At 38.0% G+C, this 24531-nt stretch overlaps 1 protein-coding gene across 1 annotated transcript in view; it reads right to left on the reverse strand.

The window, feature by feature from the left end:
• Nucleotides 1-3903: 3903 nt before the first annotated feature.
• The window catches only part of LOC127663482 (nuclear RNA export factor 1-like), a 36142-nt gene continuing 15514 nt past the window's right edge, over nucleotides 3904-24531 (reverse strand). The window contains exons 8-21 of the mRNA XM_052155080.1: nucleotides 20473-20548; nucleotides 20013-20143; nucleotides 19766-19788; nucleotides 18934-19014; nucleotides 18185-18253; nucleotides 18050-18105; nucleotides 16219-16323; nucleotides 13139-13197; nucleotides 12861-12976; nucleotides 12728-12770; nucleotides 6066-6138; nucleotides 4980-5162; nucleotides 4155-4215; nucleotides 3904-3942 (exon numbers count right to left, since the gene is read on the reverse strand). Of these exons, the coding sequence (XP_052011040.1) occupies nucleotides 3904-3942; nucleotides 4155-4215; nucleotides 4980-5162; nucleotides 6066-6138; nucleotides 12728-12770; nucleotides 12861-12976; nucleotides 13139-13197; nucleotides 16219-16323; nucleotides 18050-18105; nucleotides 18185-18253; nucleotides 18934-19014; nucleotides 19766-19788; nucleotides 20013-20143; nucleotides 20473-20548 (1115 nt within the window). The remainder of the gene's footprint in view (nucleotides 3943-4154; nucleotides 4216-4979; nucleotides 5163-6065; nucleotides 6139-12727; nucleotides 12771-12860; nucleotides 12977-13138; nucleotides 13198-16218; nucleotides 16324-18049; nucleotides 18106-18184; nucleotides 18254-18933; nucleotides 19015-19765; nucleotides 19789-20012; nucleotides 20144-20472; nucleotides 20549-24531) is intronic.

Here is a 24531-nt window from a genome sequence, read left to right on the forward strand (position 1 = left end):
CTTTAGTTTTGGGATCTTTGTTCTGAAATAAAGATTTGTTCTGTTTACTTTGACCGTGTCTGCGACTGAGTTCTGTTCCCCAAACACCTGACAGAACTACTGTCCATTTTAGAATAACAGTTAATTCATCAGAAGTATGTAATAACACAAAAGTATGGGAATTATGTAGTAATAAAAAAAATAAAAAATATATATTTTATTAGTCAAAAGCATCCACCCCTTTGTCTAGATCAGGAGTTTAAGCTTTTTGATGTGAAGGAATCCCAAATATGATGATTCTGATGAAAACGCCTTTTAATACTGTGTGAGAAAAATAAGTGTTGCATTATAAGACAACATGCTATTTTCTAAATGAAATAATTGGCTTTTATATTGTACTTAAGCTATAAGAAATAAAAAAAATATTTGGAATTTTAATTTTGTATTAAGTTGACAGCGTATCTTGCTTTCCTAAACACTATTAATGTTATGTTAGATTGGAAAACCTGATAAGAATCACTGTCAGTCCAATTGAAATTTGTTGTCCTTTGAGAGCAGAATAAAGTAGAAAAGTGAGGGGCCATTCACACAAAACATGTTTTCCATCCATCTGCGCTGTTTTTCTATATGCTACATGGGCGTCTTTGACTGATGTGCCACGTTCTGTTGTTTCCAAATCTCACACAGGAGCACCACGTATATAGACATCATGTCAGGTTTTAAAGAATGGCAACATTTAAAAAATGCATCTCGAGACACCTACATTCAGTTCTATTTTTTGCACTATGTCAAGCTTTTTTCAACAATGCATTCAGTCTGAATGGGGCTGGGAATCCCTCAAAGCATCACTTCAGTAGGCCTCCACATAAGATCAGGACAGCTCTAACTTCCTCTGTAATCCGTGGTGGAGGAATTCAAGGTGGCAAAGTGTAGAGTGGTAATGACATACAGAGACTCACAGAATGAACAAGTCAGACATGCAGGCATTACTACAAGATCAGAATGCAAGTGGGCAGCCGACACCTCTGTCACACAAGCTGAAAGTATGCTGCAGCTACGTGACATCATTGGAATGCCATGCACTGGGAGACAGGGCCTCGGAACTTCCTATTTCCAACAATGGGGGAAGACAGATACCAAGGAGAGAAGAGCCATGATCCAGGAGGATGTACGATACCTAGAGGAGGAAGGATGAAGATCCAGGTCTGTGGAGCTACCATACCAAGGAGCCTGGACCAAATGGTCCTTCCCAAGAGGAAAATCACATGGGCGGATCTATGGAAACTGGAGCCTTTCCACATCTTCTTCCTGCTGCAATCGGAGTATGACACACTCCCAACTCCAACAAATTTGCACAAGTGAGGTATGAGAGAGGACCCACTATGCAAGCTTTGTGGGGAGAGGGGCACCTTGGCACACATCTTGTCAGGGTGTAAAACAGCACTCACCCAGGGAAGATACAGATGGTGCCATGATAAGGTGCTCATGATGCTTGCTAACACCCTGTAGCAGGAGAGACGTAAGAAATGCCAAACACTCAGGAAACCAACACCATGGATCAATTTTGTGAGAGAGGGAGAAAAGACATCACAGTAATAACAACAAACAACCCACTACAAAAGGCCCAATCATGGGATATGAAGGTAGACCTGTGAGGAAGGCTGCAGTTCCCCCAGGTCATCCAGACAAATCTAAGGCCAGATGTGGTCCTGTGGTCTGAGGAGAAGAACATCATCCTGATCGACTTAGTCCCGTGGGATGAAGGGTGCGACCAAGCCTTTGAAAGAGTGCCAAATACCAGGACATTTTGCAAGACTGTCGGGTGAAAGGATGGCAGGCGTGGCTATTCCCAGTCGAGTTTGACTGTAAAGGATTCCCTGCCCAGTCAGTATGGAGAATGTTCACAGCCATTGGATATTAGGAAAGGAGAGGAAGACAGCAGTTCACAGGATGGGGGAGGCAGCAGAAAGAGCCTCTTGCTGGCTATGGAACAGGAGGAGATGGGCAGTGATTTGGCCACCACTGCCGACCCACCAACGGGAGGGTGTTGTGGTTCAGGGTCGAAACACCAAATGATCGTCGGACATCGTCTGACGATCATGATCATGATATATTGCTCTCCAGACTTGAATCGTGTGTGGGCTTAAGAGGGAATGTTCTGAAATGGTTTAAATCCTATTTAACTGATAGAACGTTCTCTGTTAAGCTCGGCAAATTTACCTCTTCTGTGGCCCGCCTCACCTGTGGTATGCCTCAGGGCTCTATTCTTGCACCAGCACGTTTCTCTCTTTACATGCTCCCTCTGGGTTCTATTATCTTCTACGCTGATGACAACCAAATCTACTTACCGGTTAAATGAAAAGATCACACTGCATTACAATATCTTCTAGCTTGTCTGGAGGAAATAAAGGGTTAGCTAGCCAAAATGTTTTGTTTCTGAATAAAGACAAGACAGAGGTGATTGTGTTTGGTCCTACAGACAATTTTGATGTCAGTAATGCTAATTGTGGAAATCTTAATGCTTTCCTCAAGTACGAAACCTGGGTGTCCAGTTTGACAGCCAGCTGAAATTTGACAATCATATTAGTGCTGTCATTGATTGCAGTTTCTTTCAGCTACAGTTAAAGTTAAACCCTTTTTGTCTGAGAAAACATTGGAGATAGCAGTTCATGCTTTCATCACGTCTCATCTGGACTACTGTAATTCTCTCTATTGTGGAATTTCCAAATCACTCATTGCTCGATTTCAATTAGTTCAGAATGCAGCACCAAAATTTCTATAAGGAGGTCGGAAGTTTGATCATGTTACCCCCATTTTAAAATCACTTCACTGGCTGCCAGTTCAAGCTAGAATTGATTTTAAAATGTTATTGTTTGTTTGCAAATCATTACACAACCAAGCTCCCAGTTACTTGTCTGACTTATTACACCCTTACCATCCATCTAGAAGTCTGAGATCCTGTGATCAATATCTCCTCGATGTCCCACGCTCGAGGCTAAAGCGTAGAGGAGGGAGAGCCTTTTCTGTTGTGGGTCCTATTGTATGGAATAGTTTGCCTATCAGTGTCAGATTGTCACCTTCATTATCCATTTTTAAATCTTCTCTTAAAACTCATCTCTTTTCACTGGCTTATAATAGTATGTAATGTCCTTAAATTGTTGTGTGTTTTTATAATTTTGTATTGTACAGCACTTTGGTCAGCCTTGATGCTGTTTTTAAATGTGCTATATAAATAAAATAACTTGACATTAACTCCTCCTGGCCAAGGCTATATTCACAGAGGGTAAATGTACGAGTAGCATCTTTTAGATGTAATCATTCACATTCCTAATAAATATTGATTCCTTATTTTCCCTAAGATATTTTCCATGGACCCTTTTCACACCCCCTGGACCCTAGTTTGAAAAGCCCTGGTCTAGATTATAACTGGTCTAGATGACATTTCATGATGCTTCCTTAATCAAGTGTTCCCACATATGCAAGTCACTTGTTGGCTGCTTTTCTTCCACTATCCGGTTCATATCAACCACTTCTGAAAAATATAATAAATACAATTTCTATCCATCTACAAAATGTATTTTAAGCACAAGCATTTAGATCAAGAGGTTTTTTGGATCACAAGAAAAACACATTCACTCAAGGCTGTTCAGACTTTTAGATAGTTGTGTATTTGTAAGGGTCACACATTCCTTCTATGCTCTCAAAGTTTTAACATAAAATATTTTGCAATATTTCGAATAATCTAAAATTATGATTTGAAAAAGTATTGATTTGATCTGAGAATTGCAGAGAAAAACCTTAAGAATTTGCAATAAACGTAAACGTTATTTTGTGAAAACATCACATTAACACAAACTAATAAAACAATCAATAAAACAAACCAAAAATAATAATAAAATAAACTACTATATCTGCATATAATCTTCACTTTATGAAAGCAGCCTGTGGGATCTTCCCTTGAACCTAAAGGATTCACAAAAATAGGTGAAATTAGATGGCTAGTTTGAAGAGTGAATATAGTCCAAAAAAGAAAGCTGCAGCAGCACTTGATCCACTTCAAATTGACTTCAAAATACCAACACAAAATGACTAATGATTTACAGCACATTCATGAATCAAAAATCCAGCTAAATTCCTTCCTCAATTTCGACTCAATTCTGTAGATGTGCTCTTACCTTCAGAACCATGAAGACCTGAGCTGCTCTATTAAAATCCCAGCCATTATCCTGCAGACACCTGCATAAAGAAACACAAAAACCTTCAATACACAAGCCTAATCAGCAGGATTGAGATACTATAAAGCCTTTCATCAATGTAAATGTCTATGCAGGGTTCCCACTCCCTTCCACAACTTTAGTTTGAGCTCAAGAAGCTTCTTAAATATTTTTATGTAATGTGGTTATCAAAAGTTTATTCATTTATTTAGCTTTTACTGCATCTATCCTGGTGAGCATCACTCAGGCAGTGTCCTGCACTAGGTCCAGATACTCATGAAATCCATCTTTTCAAATACAAAGTGTTGCCATTACATGAAAAGGAAATAAATAATATCAAGTTGCATTTGATTTATTAATAATTTCTTGTCAAATTAGTTTATCGGACTCCAGAAAAAGAGCTTTAAGGTATTTTAATTTTAGGGAATAAAAAGACCAATACATTTGATTGACTACAAATTAAATATAAAATTATACCAACAAATATGAGCATTTTCTATGCAAAAAAGATTTTTTCCCTTGCCTTCTGTCTTTTATATTTCAGAATAAAATTGTAATTGGGCTCATATGGTAAGTATGTTTAATAGGGTCAATTCACCTAGTGGATAAGGATTTGGTTTTATAGAGACTGCACTTACAAACTGCAATTTTACATAAGATCCCCGTCAATACAGAACGTCCTTGTTTTACACAGACATATAATAATATCTATAAAGCTCCTGGAAATAATAGGATATATATGGGCATGATTTTGTGAGACAAAAATCTTAGTTTCTATTTGCTTACTTCTTTGACCATTCCAGGTTCATTTGCGAGTTGGAAGCGAAGGCAAACAACATTTCCTGCTGAGATGCATTGAGGGTGGGAACAGAACTGCTGGAAGGGGTCTGGGCCGGTGCAGCAAATGCTCGATGAATCTCGTCTCTAGTGGCGTTCCTCACAAAGAGCTCGTCGTTCACAATGCACAAACTACAGGATGCAACAAGGACCAATGAACATATGCAAAGTTTGCTCACAATGAATGATTGTTTTAATAGTCTGTTAATTGGATGTTGGAAAATTCTAGAGAAAATTCAATTTTCACAAGTTAAAATGCTTGTGAACATTTAACTTCATTCACACTAGTAAAAACGTAAATTCTTGTTAGAAAAAAATGATATCATTCTAGTGGAAATGCCCATTATTGATTTCAAAAATGGAATTTCAACTAGTAAAAAACTATTTGATATCTGTATCCTCATTAATCATTCACTTCATCAAAATTTTAATTTCTTATTATTTCAAATAATAATATTATGACTTATTATTATTTCAAATATCAGCTATACTATGAACTTCTTACTAGTAAAGATTATTATTTTTTATATCAATTACTACATTGTTTCTAATACACATATCCATTCCTTATATCTATAATTGAAATACAACTAGTAAAAATGTTAAATTTTGATACCTGTAAATTTATTTCAGCATGTTAGTTTTGGTATTTCAGATATCTGGAAATGGAGGTCAGATGTCAAAAAATTCACATGAAATTAATATTATTTAACTTAAAAACGTATTACATTAAAACGTATACAATTAACATTGTCACCAGTGAAAACCAAATTACAGATTTTAAAAGAAGCATTTTTACTAGCTGTTATTCAATGGACGATGTCAGGAATGGACATTTGTTTAGCTGCTGTGTATTTGGAATTTCAACTTGTAAGAAATTAGATATCTGTAATGACAGATCATGGTAAAATTCTATTAGTGAAAATGCAGTTACAGATATAAAAAATTATGAATTTTACTTAACCATGGTAAGTAATAAAATTAGAGCTAAGTATACATTCTATATTTAGTGTTGTGCTTTGATGCTGTTCCTACCCAGAATTTTGAGCTGGAACTGTGATGAAGACTCTGGAGAACACCTTGACAGAGTCTCTCGAAGCACCATCAACTGACGAGGGGAAAAGAACGATTTTGAGATGAAAACACAGGGGGTTATTCACAAAGAATGAATTAGGCCCACTGTTAGTGTGGTTTATATGCACAGGGTTTCACTAAATAACATATCCACAAAAGTAGAGCTGAACACAATTTGCACAGCACTTTTCCAGATTTTGTGGGTCATTTTCTGAGTGCTAGGTTGTGGAAGATGCATCAGACTATCGTGATCTAGGATGCTATTCTAGGACTCCATTTACTGTTTTCCATTTATCGGCTGCTTTCCGTGGGTGGTAAGGAAAATATTTGTAATGTGAATAAAGAATCTAATAAGCCTAAGGTTTGTCTCAGGGGTTTGGAAGCAGTTTGTGGGAATATTGACCTATAAGTGAACACTACAAACAATCCTAGACCATTTAAATCGAACTGAACCGACACCATCTTGGGAGGTGGTCTGATTACACTTTCTTTTTTAGCCTTAGGTTCAGTTCACTAATATTGTGCACTGTGAAAATGAAGCGCTCACTCCTACTTGATTTGATATAAAAGTCATATGACTCAAATGGTTTAATCCATGTCTTGTGAAGCACCTAGAAATACGACCTATTTCTGTGAGAAACAAACCAAAATTTAAGCCCTTATTCACAATACATCTTGACATCTGTAGTCTCCTTGGCACATTCATGGGAGAAGCTTGTTCACACGATTATTATCGTAAACGAAAACAATACAGAGAGTGAACAAATATTTTGTTAACTTAGAAACAAATAATTCAATTAACAATGTGCACTATAATGGGTAAAAAACTTTAAATCAGATCAACAATGATCTGTGAAAACTAATCACGCTAGCGCGTCCGCAGTCGTGTTGCGGTTGGCAGGGATGTGAGTGGTGCGCAGCAACAAGAGTCCTGGCTGACTCCAAAGGAGGAGATGGCGGGCAAGTTGTGACATATGACGAGAGCGCACTACCATGGCGATTTACGTACGCTACCGTCGCCGTGCTGTCTGAACGGATCAAGACGTGCTTGCCCCGGATTAGTGGGAAAAACCTCCGTATGGCAAGTGATACAGCCAGCAACTGTAGGCAGTTGATGTGCCAACGCAGCCGGGGTCCTGTCCAGGGGCCAGCGGTGGTGTACCCGTTGCACACCGTGCCCCACACCCTGTTAAGCGGCGTCTGTGGTGACCACGTCACATCTGGACACCTACTGCAAGGGGACTCCAGTACGCAGTAAGCAGAGGTCTGTCAAAGGGTTGAAAGTCTGACGGCAAGAAGGGGTGATTGTCACACGGTATTTGCCGTGGCGCCAAGCCCATCTTGGGACTCAAGTCTGTAGCCAGTGCTGAAGCGGTCTCATATGCATCAACCCGAGCAGCGTGGCTGAGGATGCTATATGCCTCAGGAGCCTTTGGAATTGTTATAGAGGAACAGCTGTGCCGGGCTCGAAGAGAGCGAGGCACCTGAGCACTCACTGAGCGTGCGGTTAGCTGTTAGCTAAATTTGGTGGATAATGACAGTAGCAGTTTATAAAATAGACTGTACATTATAAATATGTTGACAATTCAGTATTCCATAACAACTGTAATTTTGATATGTCGATGCGCTATTGTTTTATAATAATAGAATGTACCTGTAAATATTTTCTGTATATCCAAGTTACGTTACACTAATGAATGGAGCTTTTTGCATTATCTTGAACATTGTCTAGCATTCATTTCATGTGTTATTGTGGTTTACCTTGCTGAATAATTACAGATTAACATTGTTTATGACAGTTACTGTGCAGGCAAGTTCAAGTTACACAGATCGATCCTTATGACACTATATTTCACATGCTTTGCAGTTATGTAAGCTTATCTGTTCAATAAGAAGAATGCCAATTCACGGTCGGTTTTGATCCCTGCCGATGTTCACTCTAGTTTTCACTCGACCATGATCAAATTCCCGCTTAACAAGATGGGATTCAATAGATAAATGTTTAATAGATAAAAGGCTTACTCTGAGTTTGTGTAGGACTCAGTATTGTGCTGGGAGCCGGACATTTGCTGGATTCCATTTCTAAGATAACGTTACCTACAGCCATGGCCAAAAGTATTGGCAGTGACATACATTTTGTGTTTTGCAAAGTTTGCTGCTTTAGTATTTGTAGATTATTTTTTCACACGTTTCTATGGTATACTAGAAAACATTCAATATATGCAAAGAGTCAATATTTAGTGTTGACCCTTGTTCTTCATAACCTCTGCAATTCGCTCTGGCATGCTGGATATCAGCTTCTGGGCCAAATCCTGACTGATGGCGATCCATTCTTGCCTTATTAGTGCTCAGAGTTGATCACAATTTGTGGGCTTCTGCTTGTCACCTTTTGAGGATTGACCACAGGTTCTCTATGGGATTAAGATCCAGGGAGTTGCCTGGCCACGGATCCAAAATTTAAATGTAATGATCTACGAGAAACTTCATTATTACTCTTGTGACATGGTGCTCCGTCATGCTGGAAAATGCCTGGATCATCACCAAATTGATCCTGGATTGTTGGGAGAAGTTACTCTTGCAGGATGTTTTGATACAATACTTTATTAATGGCAGTGTTTTTGGGCAGAACTGTGAGAGAGCCCACTCCCTTGGATGACAAGCAACCCCACACAAGGATGGTCTCAGGATGCTTCACTTTTGGCATGACACAGGACTCATGGTAGCGTTCACCTTTTCTTCTCTGGACTATCGATTTTCCAAATGTCCCAAACAGTCGGAAGGGGGCTTCATCTGAGAAAATAATCCTTGTACTTCCTGCAGAATTTCAGTCTGTCCTTGATGTTTTTCTTGGAGAGAAGTGGCTTCTTTGCTGCCCTTCTTGACACCAGGCCATTGTCCAAATGTCTTCGCCTCACTGTGCGTGCAGATGCACTCACACCAATCTGCTGCCAATATTGAGCAAACTCTGCACTGGTGTAAACAAGATTCCATAGCTGACTCCTCAGGAGGAGATGGTTCTGCTGCTTGCTGGACACTCTGGGACGTCCTGAAGCCTTCTTCAGGTTCTTGATGATCCGGTAAATCTTTTAGATGCAATATTCTTTTCAGCAATTTCCTTGCATGCGAGGCCATTTTGATGCAAATCGATGATGGCTGCACGTCTTTCTTTAGAGGTAACCATTGCTAACAAGAACACAATGATTGGAAGCACTTCTTTCCTCTTTTATATCAATCAGTCTGCTCTTATAATCCAATCAGAATGATAGAGTGATTTCTCCTGACTAGTACTCGTTCATACTTTCCCAGGTGCTGTTGATATTAGTGAAATTATGTTAGCTGTTAATTTTGTGCCAGGGCCAAAAAAACAGTGAAATTAATTTTTTTGTGATAGTTAATTTTTTTTGGCCAAGAAGCTTTTTGCAATTATTTAAAATGCATCTGATCACTCTGCACAATAATTTAGAAACAATGTGAATCAACACAGCAAATGAAGCAGAAAACTTTGTGAAACACAACATTTATGTCACTGCCAATACTTTTGGCCATGGCTGTAGTGGTGCAGATTGTTGTCGCTGTTGAATAGCAGAAGAGAAGCTACTGAGTCAAGGCTCTAGGGAGCGCGCATAAACGTCACAAGTCAAGTCAAGTTTATTTGTATAGCGCCTTTCACAACACACATCGTTTCAAAGCAGCTTTACAGAAGATCAGCATTAACAGACGATAAAACTGTTATGTCTATAAAGACAATGAATCATCATTGTGTAATTTAGATAAAATACGATTCTTAATCGTGTTTAAAAATAATTAAATAATAATTGTATTAATAACCCCAGTGAGCAAGCTGTAGGCGACTGTGGCAAGGAAGTCAAGTCAAGTCAATTTTATTTGTATAGCGCCTTTCACAACACACATCGTTTCAAAGCAGCTTTACACATCCTTTGGATTTTCCCGGCAACCCACTTCCTTCACATGAAAATCAGTCTACAGGCTTTAATAGGCAACCTAGGAAGTCCGAGAAGAGCTAATTTTTTAAGTTGTGTTACAAACCGTTCACACATTAGCAAAAAAATCTAATTAAATAAAGGCGAATATTACATGAAAATTGTTACATATTGCACTTTTAAAGGAAACTCTGTCCTTTTCACTAGCAGTTAAGTTTTTGTCATTTCAAAATGTAAAAGATGATTTGCATACCGGGGAGCAGACCCAGGGTTTCTGCAGGTTTTATGAAGCTAAATTTAAGACTTTAAGTCTTTTTTAAGACAATAAAGAAAATTTAAGGAATCAATGGGTGTGGGGGGATCCCTAATTGTTTTAAACGAGGGATCATCAATATTGCATTTTGTTTTTATTTAGTACTGCTCTGAAGAAGCTATTTGACATAACACATCCTTGCATATATTCCACACGACAAAATAATAACTGAATGTACACACATGATCCTGTTAAGAAGTTACATTCCCTTGGTTTCTAATTTGATGTGTTGCTTTCTCGACTGTTTGTGTAATAATTGTTCATGAATCCCTGATTTGTCCTGAGCAGTGAAGATGTCCACTTAAGAAAAAAAAAACTAACTACAGTAAAATTATTTGGTTTCTCTGCATCTTCTGCACATTTGAGTTCTTCCCAACAGTGGCTATATATGAGGTCCAGATTTTGACAATTAAGGGACTAATACACAACTATTACAAAAGGTGCAAACAATTATTGATGCTCAAGAAGGCAACATAAAAAGAAACAAGGGGTGCAAACTTTTGAACAGTATGATTTGTGTAAATAAGAGTACATTTTGTGTTATGTAGCTTTTGAAGGGCAGTACTACATAAAAAATATAATCTCTTATAGGTTATTTGTATACATTTTTAAAGGGGTGTGGAAACAAAACGGTTATGCAAACTTCTGCACTTAACTGTATAGGCTATATAGTTTGTGAAAGTAAATTTTACAGAAAAATACTTGCTTACATATTCACGTACTGCACAAAGAAATTGATTGGCTTCTTTCAGCTCGTTAAAATATATTTTTTTATTGGTGCATTTCTACTTGTGCTAAATGACAGGATGACAAAGAGTGCGTGCATAGCATATGACATCATTGCCATGGTATCCAGACACATTTCAGCAGATTTGTAGAAAGACTAGAATGAAAGTATGGTCAAATCAACGTGCAATGCGTCGAAATTGCTTCTGTTCTCGGCAAACGATACCAGAGACAATAGCGAGAAGGGAAACATCAAATGTAAGTAGAAAAAAAATCAGTGAGCCTACCAGTTGAAACCAGGACATAATTACAATGTTTATAGAATTGTCGGGACACACCTCTTCAAATGGGACGTCTGGTCACCCTACTTAATGCAATGAGAACACATTCTCTCATACAACATTTAATGCAATGACCTTATGAATTAAAGACTTGTTGCTCCGATTTAAGAACTTTTTAATGCCTTAAGGGCGAATTAAGACTTTTTAAGGCCCGCAGAAACCCTGACTTGGTATCGAATCAAAAAGAAAATAATTCACTCTGAGGCACGTGAAAGTTTGAAGTGCTGGTGACATAGTTTAATAAATAATCATGAGATAGCCTGTTCTCATAGGATATGGCCATGCAGTCTCATTAATGAGACACTGATGACGCAATGATGCACTATAGTACAGGGAAATGTCACATTGTGTGACGTTGACTCAATGTTGATTTTAAACCCGGAAGACATAGCGCCAAAAATCACTAAATTAACCACTTTTCTCTTACAATTAAAGGATACTTACTTTGTCTACTTTCATGTGTAACATATATATATATCTGGTAATATCTCAGAAAATGTAGTTTAGTGTTTAATGACACTTTAAGATGCATCTCGGGTGATCCAATCACACGTGGTCATCGCTGTTTACACCTAGTCACTTAAATGCAAGGGGAGGATCTCTGTTTTATGAATACACATCAATCACTGTCAAAAACCTGGTGCGCATTTGAAATGCAATGAAAATCAACATTTCAAGTGAATTATCAGCTATCATAGTGGATTACCTGTATTAATCTGAGCTGTAGATATAAATTTTTCTCAAAAGTGTACGTGCATGTTGATTTCAGACACACTGGAAAAGATCTGAGAAGTTCTCATGCTTGTGTAATATATATATGTTTTTTTTTTTTAATATCCCGATCAGACGGTTATTTCGTTTTAAACCACTCATAACCGGCAAAGTTTGAACTCTTGTTTTAGTGCAGCGGTTGATTGACAGGTGATGGGTGGCGCTTCGCTGCTGCCGGGACGCACACAGGATGGATTAGCCTTTACACCTCAATACTCAAAATATCACCCATTTAAATCAGTTAATTAATACAAATCCTGCACATTGATAATTTTTTTACTTTTACCCAATGCGATAATATTTACAACCGGGACAATAAAAGAATATAAAGAACTACATCAGATGTCACATTGTGAATTACAAGGGCATTTTTGTCACTTTGAGTGGCATTTTTGCACCAAGCCCCCCTTAATTTCTGACCCTGGTCCCACCCACAAATGAAGCCTGTGTGTTTAGTGAAGTCCACCACAGAGGTCTTTAAATCAACGGATGTTACTTTAACAGGTGTAGCAGTGTTCAAGCAAGACTCACCCTCTTTGAATACTCCACTCACTGTGAACATTAATAAAGTTTTCTATGCAAAAGACAGAGAAAAGACATTAAGAAGCAAATAGCTGAACAAGAGCTGCAGTGATAGCAATGTTAAAATGATCAAGGAACTCACCGTGTATGTATTAACGTCCACAGTAAATGAAGCCATGTCATGCTGTGTTTGTGGCAGGTTATTAAGAAAGGCAACCACATTCACCCGGGAGTGCTTTAGCATGCGGGTCTGTTTGGCTGTAAAAAAAGATAAAGAAGATAAGATCTACATGGCCTTACATGACAAATACAGCAAAAGACTTTGCATGAACTTTACCTAGAGCTGAGAACAACGACTAGATTTCAGACATTTACAATTGTGAAACTCTAATTTGCTTGTTTCTCATGTTTCAATCTTACAGAGATCTTTGACTTTGATGATGTTGCGGCTGTCTTTATGGTACTCTCCCAAGCCGTACCTGAAAATTTACAGAAAAAAAGGAGACTGGCAAATACACTGAAACTTTACACATTATTAAACATTAAAATTCACTTTAAATGTTACATTTTCATTCTCACTGGAACAAGGCTGAATTTAGTATTCTTTCAAAAACTTTCAAAGGCCTCAGTATGTTGGTGAATATCATTATAACATCTGGGTCACATTTCATCCCAAATAAAAACATTTAAATTCTAATATGTTCAGCATAAAGAAAATAAAAACATAAGAATAACCAAATCCTTATTACCATGGTTATTCTCATACTGTAATACAGTTTATGCTATAAAACAAATTACTATAATACAAATATTTATTTTACATCTGCATAAATTAAAGGCAGTACAACAAATAATCAAATGTATAAATACTTTACAAATAAAATGATGTATCTTTTATTGCATTACAGTATATGAAGTGATTTATGCAGACGTGCTGTTGATCCTGAGCGTCTATGCGAGATAGGCAATGAAATTGTATCAGGTAGGGGTGGCTGTGGCTCAGTTGGTAGAGCGGGTTGTCCACTAATCGCAAGGTTGGTGGTTCGATTCCCAGCCCACATGAATCCACATGTCGGAGTGTCCTTGGCAAGACAAGGCTAGCGCCTTGCATGGCAGCTCTGTCGTCATTGGTGTGAGTGTGAGTGTGTGTGTGAATGGGTGAATAAGTGCAGACCATTTACCATTATGGTAGTTTAGATGCTCACAATTATTTTCTCAGTGGAGAAATCTGTATAGAATATAATTACTATAATCTGTAATAACAAAGTCTTTTAAGGCAAAGTATTTTTACTTGAATGGGGAAAGACCAAAATCTCCAGAACAGTTTGTCAAGATTAACGACGCTGACTACAACCCCTGGAGTCACGAGTTCTAATTCAGGGTGTGCTCAGTGACAGGTCTCCTAAGCAACCTAATTGGCCCGGTTCCTAGGGAGGGCAGAGTCACATGGGGTAACCTCTAGGGATGGGCAGGAGTACTCGAGGATTTGGGTACCCAGATGTGGCAGCAATGACCGATCATGAAACGATGATCAATGGTGATCACGCATGATGTGACTTTTCACTTAATTCGAAATCCAGTGACAATAACCTGACAACTAAACACGAACCTGTTTTTTTCCAGCTTATTTAAAATTTTGAGATTGATTTAATTGTGACTTTGCGGGGTACATTTATTATCAGAGACTTCTCATAGCAAACAAACTGATACGATGCTGCAGTGTTATCATTACAATAATCAAAACAAAGAGTGTTACTAACTGGGTTTTGAAAACCTGTCTCTGTAAAACGTTTGCTAAACATGCTTTATTATCATTTAATGTAAGAACTTTGACTCTTTAATGGATATTATTTAATAAAAGTGAATGATTTTCACGGACTAAACCTCCCTGCTCTGCGTGACAATACACCTGCATCTCGACGAAATTAATGAAGATTTACGCTCAAGTTTCCATGTTAGATATCCGATATAAAGTGTCATTCCGTTGCACTTTCCTCAGTTGAAAGGTGGAAATTCAGACTCTCTGAGTTGAATGGAATGCTTCATGAATCACAGCAACAACAATACAGAGCATCGCGGCTTTCTTCACAAGAACAAACATTTGGACTTGGACACACACACACACACACACACACACACACACACACACACACACACACACACACACACACACACACACACACACACACACACACACACAAGGCACGTGTGGCAGTGTACAGCAGGCGAGTGTTTCAAACAGCTAGACAGAGCGCTGTTAAATGGAACACAATGCAGCATCTTCAAAACTGAACTTCAAATTAACACGCATATTAAAACGCAATGGTTATTGCATCTCCTGTTATTTGAAAATATACTGTTCAGACAGTCACTAAAAAACTGGTGCGCACTTACTAAGATTAATACGGTAACCTGAAGGAAGAACAGAGAAACGCGTGTTGTGCACATTGGGCAGGGAATCTTCACATAATGACAAAATATGATGTATTATATTTTGATTATGCAATCTTTTGTACATTTAGTAACATACCATTTTATAAAAGCCTATAATAATGAATAGATGATACACCAGAACAACAACATGCAAAGCAGCAGCCATAGACGTTTGTCAGACATGCTATTATATATACAGTTATGAACATGTAATTGCCCCTTAAAATCTCCTACTCAAGTAGACAAAATTACCAAAATGCCCATCCCTAGTAACCTCCTCGTGGTTGTGATAAAGTGGTTTTCACTCTCAATGGGGCACGTGTTAAGTTCTTCATAGATTGCGGAGAGTACCATGAACCTCCATATGCTGTGAGTCACTGCGGTGTCATGCACGGCGAGCCACGTGATAAAATGCACGGATTGACTATCTCAGAAGGGGAGGCAACTGAGAACAAGACGTCACTTCCTTAAACCATCGCTTTTGGAGCTACTCACTTTGGTTGCATCGCATCTCACAAGTTTCCAGCATCTCTAGTCACATAAGCTGTGTTTTTAGCATGCTGCACAAAGTTAAACGTAATTTGAAACACATCTCAAGAACCTAGTTCGGTCCAACTTTCATTCAGCGCAAAAGCCTGTCTGTGGAAGGCTGTGCTGCCTGTTCTCATTGGTTTGACGAGGCGTGTTGTCTGTACAGCTGGAGTTGCACTGACTACCCCCTACTAAATAAAGCATGAATAGCTACAATAGCAGGAACATTCCTTTTTACAGAATTATTAAGTATAGTTCAAAGGCATGATTGTGTAAATCTTTTAACATACATTTTTCACACTAAAGTAATGTTGAATCGACAGACCTAGCCAATAAAAGCAATCTTAAGGGTCTTAAGATTTTCTTTGTAGAAAGATATTTCTTTGTTGATTTCGGGGTGAAATGTAACCGGGATATGTGTTTGAATGGTTTCATGAGATTCACCAAGATATTAAAAGGTGTCAGAAGGCAAAAATTTTCTTCACAGAATGCTACATCTCAGATGGGCAGTGTTTTAAAGAGAGCTCACACTGTACCTGAAGGGATTGTATATGGGTGGTACAGTGAGAGAGAAGCAGGAACCGTCATGGTATGCCAGCAGCAGTGGCTGTCTGTCCCCAGAGTCGTAAACACTATAATAACTGACACAAAACAAACAGGCCCCTTTTACATGAGAAAAAAAAACAAAAAGAAAACACCACATTCGGAAGAGGTCAGGGATAGATTTTGATCATTCAAAGAAGGTGCAGCTTTTGAAAGCGAAAATCAATGTAAACCACATCTTAAATGAGACCCAGTCAGAAACAGTCAACCCCACCTGATAGCTCAAAACTCTCACATTAATAAATGCGTGCCACACCAATATTTAAAAGGTTTTACCATTGATTGATGGGGGTGCATTAGCATTTAGCAAAACTGTTAAATGCAAATGGAATGTTAACCAAATTTCAGAATTTCATTCCCTGGCAGAAATGTTTGATTTTGTTAATCATTTCTCTGTTGAAATACAGTATATAATATATAAAATATATAAATACAATTATATATAAACTATGGCTGGGAAATGTAACATGTTAATTTTGGCAATAAATATTTTTTAATGCATTACAAAAAAACAAAACAAAAACGCAATTAATGCAGTATCCGTTTTTTTTTTTTTTTTTCACTTCCTGAAACTTCACAGATAGAAAGGTGTCCCGAGTTGTTCTGGCAGACTTCGATTAGGCTGGGGGCAGTGTTAAAGCAGCCTTATCTCTTCACATTGCGCAAAATCATGCACTGACTTCCATCTGAACCCATTTCAAAAGTGAAACCGACCGAGAGAAAACCAGCGTGTGCACGATAGAGACTGAGAAGGACCTGGCCGTTCAGCAAGCTGCAGACACTTGTAGAGACGACAGCTGGAGAAAATAATAGTTTAGAGATTTTAAACTTAAGCAAATTAAACTTCAGCATTCAATATGTTTTATATCTGTATGTAGAGTGTCTAATAATGCATTGACAATGTACACTTTAGTTTCTCATACCAAAGTTTGATATGAATTGAATCTGCCCATTTGATCATAATATTAAAAGAAAAATGCCACTGAAAAATGCAAATTTTGCCCAAATGTCTGATGTTATGGCATGTATACTTGTATCAAAGAATAATACCTGTATAAATGTGTATAATTAAATCTTATCTGCAAAATTTTAAATATATTTGATGTTTTTTTTAATGTTTTTTGTAATGCATCAAGTACCATAATTTAATCATGGAAAAAATTTGCAATTAATTAGTAAAAGAAAATATTGATTCACAGCCATAATATAAACATTAAATATGATGTAACTTTTTTTTTTTTATCAATATTTAGAGTAATTACTTTGTAGAGCGGGGTCAAAAGGAAACATTTTCGCCTTTGATTTTTGAGAAAAACAACAGGTAAAAAAAATTAAAATATTAGAAAGGTGGCAGCTTAATTATTTCATTTTTACAAAGTGATAGTTCTGTTACTAAAATCAGTTGACTTTAGCAGCCCTTGTTGGATTATATGACAATGGAGTGAGTCCAGAAAAACACTTTTTTGTGTTTTGTTTTTCCAAAGTTGGCGTGTCTATAACTCCACAAGCATTAAATATATCTTAATATCCTTTCAGGTTCTGAACTATGCTTTTTGTATCTTCATTTTTAAATCCCATAGATATGGGGCTCTCAAGGTTGATCCACGTGCAAATTGTTACCTTTAACCCATGTTCAATGGTAGAAATCATAGAGGTCAAAACAATGTACCGTATTATTCCATTACAACTGATATTTTGGCTCAACATAATGTTTATCAAAAACTGCATTAAGGAACATCTGTAGTTAAATACAAGTGCACTTACTGTTGCAGGAAACCCTGAATGAAGCCCTTGATTTCTTCTGATACAAAGTGGCTGCCCTGAATTAATTAGACAAAAGCAGTCAAAATTTTGCTTCAGGCAATCATAATGCAAAATAAAATGGATTCCTTCAGTTACCTTGCAGGGAGGAATCGTGGTGCTTGTTTTCACATCAAAGCCGATGGGAGGTGGAAGCACATGGGTGTCCTAAAGATACAATGGCTTTGTGAGAACAGCATGTTTTATTCATATGATTCACCCGCTATATACACTTGATGGGAGACTTGTGTCTATGTAGAAAAACAAAATGGTGTTTTTCAGTGAGTGTTTTCAAACTGGGATGGGCATTTAACTACTTTACACGATTTGCTTACTACACTGAGATTACCTACCTTTATTGGATAGATAAGGAATGCCCATTCTGGTTTGGAAATGCCCACTGATTGCTACATTGAGATTACCTACTTTCATTGGATAGTTGAAAAATGCCCATCGCACTTTGAAAATGCCCACAGATTGGGAAACGCCCATTATTGTTCTGCAGAGACCTATAATTCCTTGATGGAGAGAGCAGCCCGTTTTCTCTCCCTTGCCTTTTTTCTATTATTCTATCGGCGTTTTGCCCAACACCATATGTAAAATAAAGCAGCTATGATATGACTAGTCTTCATTCCATGGACAGTGGACATCATTTTAAACATGTTCTTCAAAAATACAATTAATTTCTTTCTGAAACAAGGTTTACCAATTAGCAAAATACAACAACTGAGTGCACCTTCAGTGCATAATTTGCAACTGTTGCCACCTGTAGGCCATTAGTGTTAGTGCAACAAGAAATACATTTGAGAGAAAAGACAAGTCTTTGGGACAACCACTATTGATCCCACCTTTAAATGTTCCACATCTTGATGTTTCAGCTCGCTCTGAAGGAAAGGGGGAGTGGAACAATGACTCATAAACACAACCACCTGAAGAACAAGAATCACATTACTCCAAACAAACCAACATTTATGTTTTAATGACTCTAGGTTAGAAAAAAGATTTCACTAGCATTCTGTATAAATATTATACAGAATGCTACTGCAGGGTTTCATCTGCACTGAAAATGTTTGCTGGCTGAAGCAAATTCAATGATATGAAGCACCGAACATGAGATGAATAAGCACTAAATACACTTATCATCTGAAATGTTCAAGTGTGCTATGCTATTGAAACCTACCCTATGCTCTAAATTGAATTATCAGCCTCCAAAGGGCAATTCGAAGGGAGAACAATCATGTAGGCCATGGTGAAGGGTAGTTCTAAACTGAAGCGAAGTGCTCATAAAAAGCTGCTTCCAAGGGCCCTAATGAAATGAGGATTTGAGCCCTATACCCTTAAAGCCTCCGAAGCACTCACTCTGCAGTGTAAACCCTTTATAGTGTCACAAGTCAGAGACAGTCCACCTCACCGCATATCTCGAAACGCTCACGTTAATAAATGTGTGCTGAGTGAACATTTGAAAGGTTTTGCCATTGATTGAAAGCCTGTCCTGTCCCTCTGTAAAGCTACAGAGTCTCATTAATAATGAGACACTGATGATGCACTATAGCACAGGGAAATGTTGACTTGATGTTGATTTTAAACCTGGGAGATGAAAGTAGTGCAAAAAATCCATAAATTAACCCAAGTTATGTCTATAACTATGAGACCGAACAATGACCGTCATCACAGACTTACCTCGAATGACGCCATTCCACCACCTGTTATCAAGACCAAAATATCAACAGAGTCAGGTGTCTGACATTAGGAGGTTGGCTTACTATATAAACATCTGGGATGGCCGAACTCGTCCTCTTACCTGAAAGCCTCTGCCCATTTGAGTGATAAGAGATGGTGATGGTCATCGTTCAGTCTCACAGATCTATAGTTATAGACAAAATGTACGATCTATTCGACCTCACTCAGAACGTCACCACGGTTTTACCTTGGATGACTAGTACCATCAAGGTCACGAGGGGTGGAAGCTTCTCCTTCCTCACATCCCTGCTTAGCAACTGAGAGCAGAATTGTGGATCCAACTGTAACAGATCTGCCACATTGACACTGTAATACTTACTAAAGGGACAAGGTGAGATCCACAATGCCACTGCACAGATGTCAGTAAGTGCCACTCCCTTAAGTGCTCAGAGTTCAAATACTTGGTTGACTGTGCTAGAATTAAGCACCTAAGCTAAGAAAGACGGATTTGGCCAAAGGGAAACTCCAGAGTAATCTGCCTTCCATCTTAGACAGTCTTCACTCACTGATGCAATGTAATTCACCCACTCCTTTAGCAGAAAAGATAGCGAGGAGGAAAAACGTTTTCCTTGTTAGTGATTTGAGGTCAGCCTGGTTCAATTGTTCAAACAGGGTTTTGGTCAGAGATTGTAGGACCGTGGGAATACCACACGATGGTGATCTTAAAATTATCCTTGGGCATAGACTGTGTGCCCATTTGAGGAACTGAGACACTGATAATTTCTGAGTTTGAGGGCAATGGAGGAGTCAGGATACAGCAAACAGTCAATGTGAGTATTTTTATTACTTTTTCAGCGGCAAAAGAAATATAAACAAAAAGGGCTCTTGGTGGCCAACATACACACAAACAGGTTCTCAATAATATAAACTCTTCACACTTTTAGAAGACATGTCATGTCGCTCTCTCCCCCTCTGACGATCTGGCATGCCTTATCAGGTCTCCCTCCGCAATCACTATAATGAGAGACAGGTGTTAGATAATTACAACCCAGGTGACGAGCCTTATCACTCTCCCTCTCCCGCAGACAGACGTATGACCACACTCCCCATGCCACAGCCACCAATGTGTGTTTTCCAATAGTCAAGCCCTCAACCAAGCCATGAAAGTGAGAGATAGCTACAACATAAACCTTTATCATGTTGACCTTCCTCCCTGAGTCTAAGAGCGACTGAAGGAAGCAAAGAACAGAATTAATACCACATTTAGTGGGGTCCAGCTTTCTGTCTTGACACCATGTTAAGAACACACACCATCTACTTAAGTAATTATCCCAAGTGGAGGGTGCTTTGGCACTGTTTATGGTCCTCAAGACTGTCTCGTCTAACTTGTGAGAGAGCGACTGAAAACAGGCCAGACCCAGAGTTGTAGTGTGGTTGGATTTTGGTGCAAATCTGGCCCTTTGCCTGAGAGAGAAGTTCCACTCTTATTGGTAAAGGCCATGGACAGCAGAGCATCAGATGTAGGAGGAATTGGAACCAAGGTCTGCTTGGCCATTTGGGGGCAATCAGTAAGATCCTTTAATGGACTAACTGCACTTGTTTGAGCACACAAGGAATCAAGGACATGGGAGGAAAAGCATATGGAGTCAATGACAAATTAGGGTTGGCAAGATGAGCAATTCAAATATCTTTTAAAAACTTGTTTAAAAGCATGCATTAGGTTTGTTCTAATGTACATTTTGTATTTGTGTTGGTTTCATATAATTTGAAATTACATTTGCACCATTTTTTACAAAAGGCAACACTGAATGCGCCTGAAAATGTCAAGTGGTGTAACCACAAAAGAATGAGAAAAATTACACATTTTATCCACCTAGTGTATGTATGTGTACTCAAAATAATTACATCATCTTAAAATATCATATGAAAATAGATTTTAATAGAATTATCTCTCAAATTTAATTGTATGTGTTTCTGCAATATTGAGTGGGACATTTGCTGAAAGAACCTCTGCTTTCTAAATAATCTTTGACAAATTATATAAAAATAAAAAATAAACATTAATTACACTGAAGAGTAAATTTTATTTCACATACATTTTCCTGTATATTATCATATTGTTATGAAAAATACTGGTTACGCCAAGTGACACAAACCAGTTACACCACCCGACCATATTGCTTCTACAGTAAAAAGCCATTGTTTGTTGAAAAAATTGACACTGAAAATCAAGCATGACAAGTCAACAAGGTGAAGTAATCTTGGTGTTTTATTGTATTTCAATGAAGGAAAAAAGCTGACAACCAAAATTCAGAGTAAAAACATGTTTTCAAAAATGTTGTGCGTGTGTGTGAGAGAGGGAGGATCATGTGTGAGTAGGGCTGAATGTGTGCTTTGAAATGTTTCCAGTCCTACAATATAGCAATTTGAAAATTGTTGTTTCTGCATGGGGACACACCTTGATAAAAGCATGCAATTATCTATACATTTTGATCAGAGTGGTTACAACAAAATATTGACCTAAGTGAACATTTTAACAACAGTTTTATTTGTGTGCGCAAAACTTATTTTTTCCATGGTAAGGGTGACCTTTGCATGGAATTGCACTATTATATATGTGAGATTGCAGAAATTCAATGAATTGTATTTTATAGATATACATATTTAACTTTGAGTAATGTTTTTTCCTATCACTGAATTGTTGAATTTTAAAAGCTGCTGTTCACGTTAAACTGGAGGTGTCAAAGTAGTATTTACTTAATGTAATATTATGTAAATGTTGCATAATATTTACTTTAATCAGCATCAAAAACTACTGATATTTCCTCTAACAGACAGGCTTGTAATAGGAGTCAAATGGTGTAACCGGTTACACCATTAGACATTTCAATTTAAAATCTAATTTGACGAGCATTATCATGGACACAAGCACATGGCCTTGGTGTGAATATTTCAAACATAATTTAAGTAAATAGCCAACTCATTTTTTTAATTATGATGAATGATCAATGTTTTACTGGGGTCATACCATTTGACAAGCATACCTGACTATACCCTAAACATATCAAATTATCTTTATATTTAAAAGAGAGTTACTAATCTTTTTATGCAGTAGTTAGGGTCATCAGGGGTATTTCTCAGTGATATAATTTCCTATCACATGGTCTTCTTGTGCATAAACATATGGCTCCTTGAATGGTGGTTACACCAAATTGACGCTTCAGGAAATTGACTTGACTGACAGGATCCCCCAAATGTATTGTTATTTTCAGAACAATGGTGTTCCATTACTTTTATTTACTATTAATAACTCTAATCTAAGATTATGCCAAACTAGTTGATAGGGTGTTTTATTGAAAATTTCACCATTAAGCAAGTTTAATTATTTGGTACAAAGTTTTTACGGTTACACCATATTGATATTTTTTGTCATCATACCTCAAATATTCTCTCAAAATTGATTAAAACCAGAACTTTTAGACTAGGTCCTAAATAAAGAATGTTTGCAAGTAATTTGAAAATTTATTTTCAAATGTTAACCCTTTTAAATTTAACTAAATCATATGGACACAAAAAAACTTCTGTCACGTCATTGACCCATATAACACTCCTCCCGGCCACTCTTGAGATGGTCCACCCTGGCCGCTCAATGAAAACCACATCTCGTAATTGGTATGGGCTCTGCCAAACCAATTCCATATAAGACGTATCACCTCTGGGTGTAACCGCCATTCCCCTGGAAGAAGCTTGGAGACAGGAGGTTGTTGGCCTGGTTTAAACCCCGGGTATGTAAAGTGCTCTGAGGGAAGCAAATCTTGGGAAGGCCCAAAACAGAAGCTTCTTGGTTTCCTGGAGGCAAAGCAGTGATTTGGTGCCACCCTGATGATTGATATGATATACTGCCAACATATTGTCTGTAATAACAAGGACATACTTGCCCTGTAGAACCGAAATCAGGTGCCTTAAGGACAGGAGGATCGACCTCATTTCCAGCACATTGATGTATTCTGTGGTCCAGGGAAACACCCACAAGTTTCTTTAGTGACCCTAAGCTTCACTAGCCTGTGTAATTTGGGGTCAAGTCAGAACTTGTTCATCCACCACTGCAGTGGCCATGCTTTGAGAAGCCCCATGGGTACCACATTTATTGCTGTGGCAATCATACCCATAAACTTCTGGAACTGAACCAACTCTATCCGCTTGCCTAAGTGGAAAGTTTGTGCCAGGATATTCAATTTTGCCACTCTCTGTGGGGTCAGAAAAGTAGTCATTGTCAAGGAGTTCAAAACTAACCCAAATAATACTGCCATGGTTTCGTATTGCTCTTCACCCAATTTATCCTGAACCCCAGATCTTGTACATGTTTGATAACAGCCTCTCTCAACCATTCATCCAGGTATAGAAGGATCTTTAGGCCTGTCACCTGAAGAGGATGAATGCAGCTGCTCTGGTGAAGACACGAGGAGAGGGGGAAAGGCCAAAAGGGAGGACCTCAAACTGGTAGACCTCAAACCTGGTCTAGGAAAGCAAAACGGAGGAATTTCCTGTGTTCTGGATAAATGGGCACATGAAAATATGCGTCCCAGAAGTCTATTAACATGAACCACTCATCTGGTTCTATGACCGCCAAAATTTGAGCGGTGTTCAACATTTTGAAAGGTTTATGAAGGTGTTCAGCTGCCTCAGGTCTGAAATGGGCGAGAATCCACCACCATTCTTCGGCACAAGGAAATAGTTTGAATAAAACACAGTGAGCGTAAATTCTT

Source organism: Xyrauchen texanus, chromosome 23 (assembly GCF_025860055.1).
Source record: "Xyrauchen texanus isolate HMW12.3.18 chromosome 23, RBS_HiC_50CHRs, whole genome shotgun sequence".
Taxonomy (NCBI): domain Eukaryota; kingdom Metazoa; phylum Chordata; class Actinopteri; order Cypriniformes; family Catostomidae; genus Xyrauchen; species Xyrauchen texanus.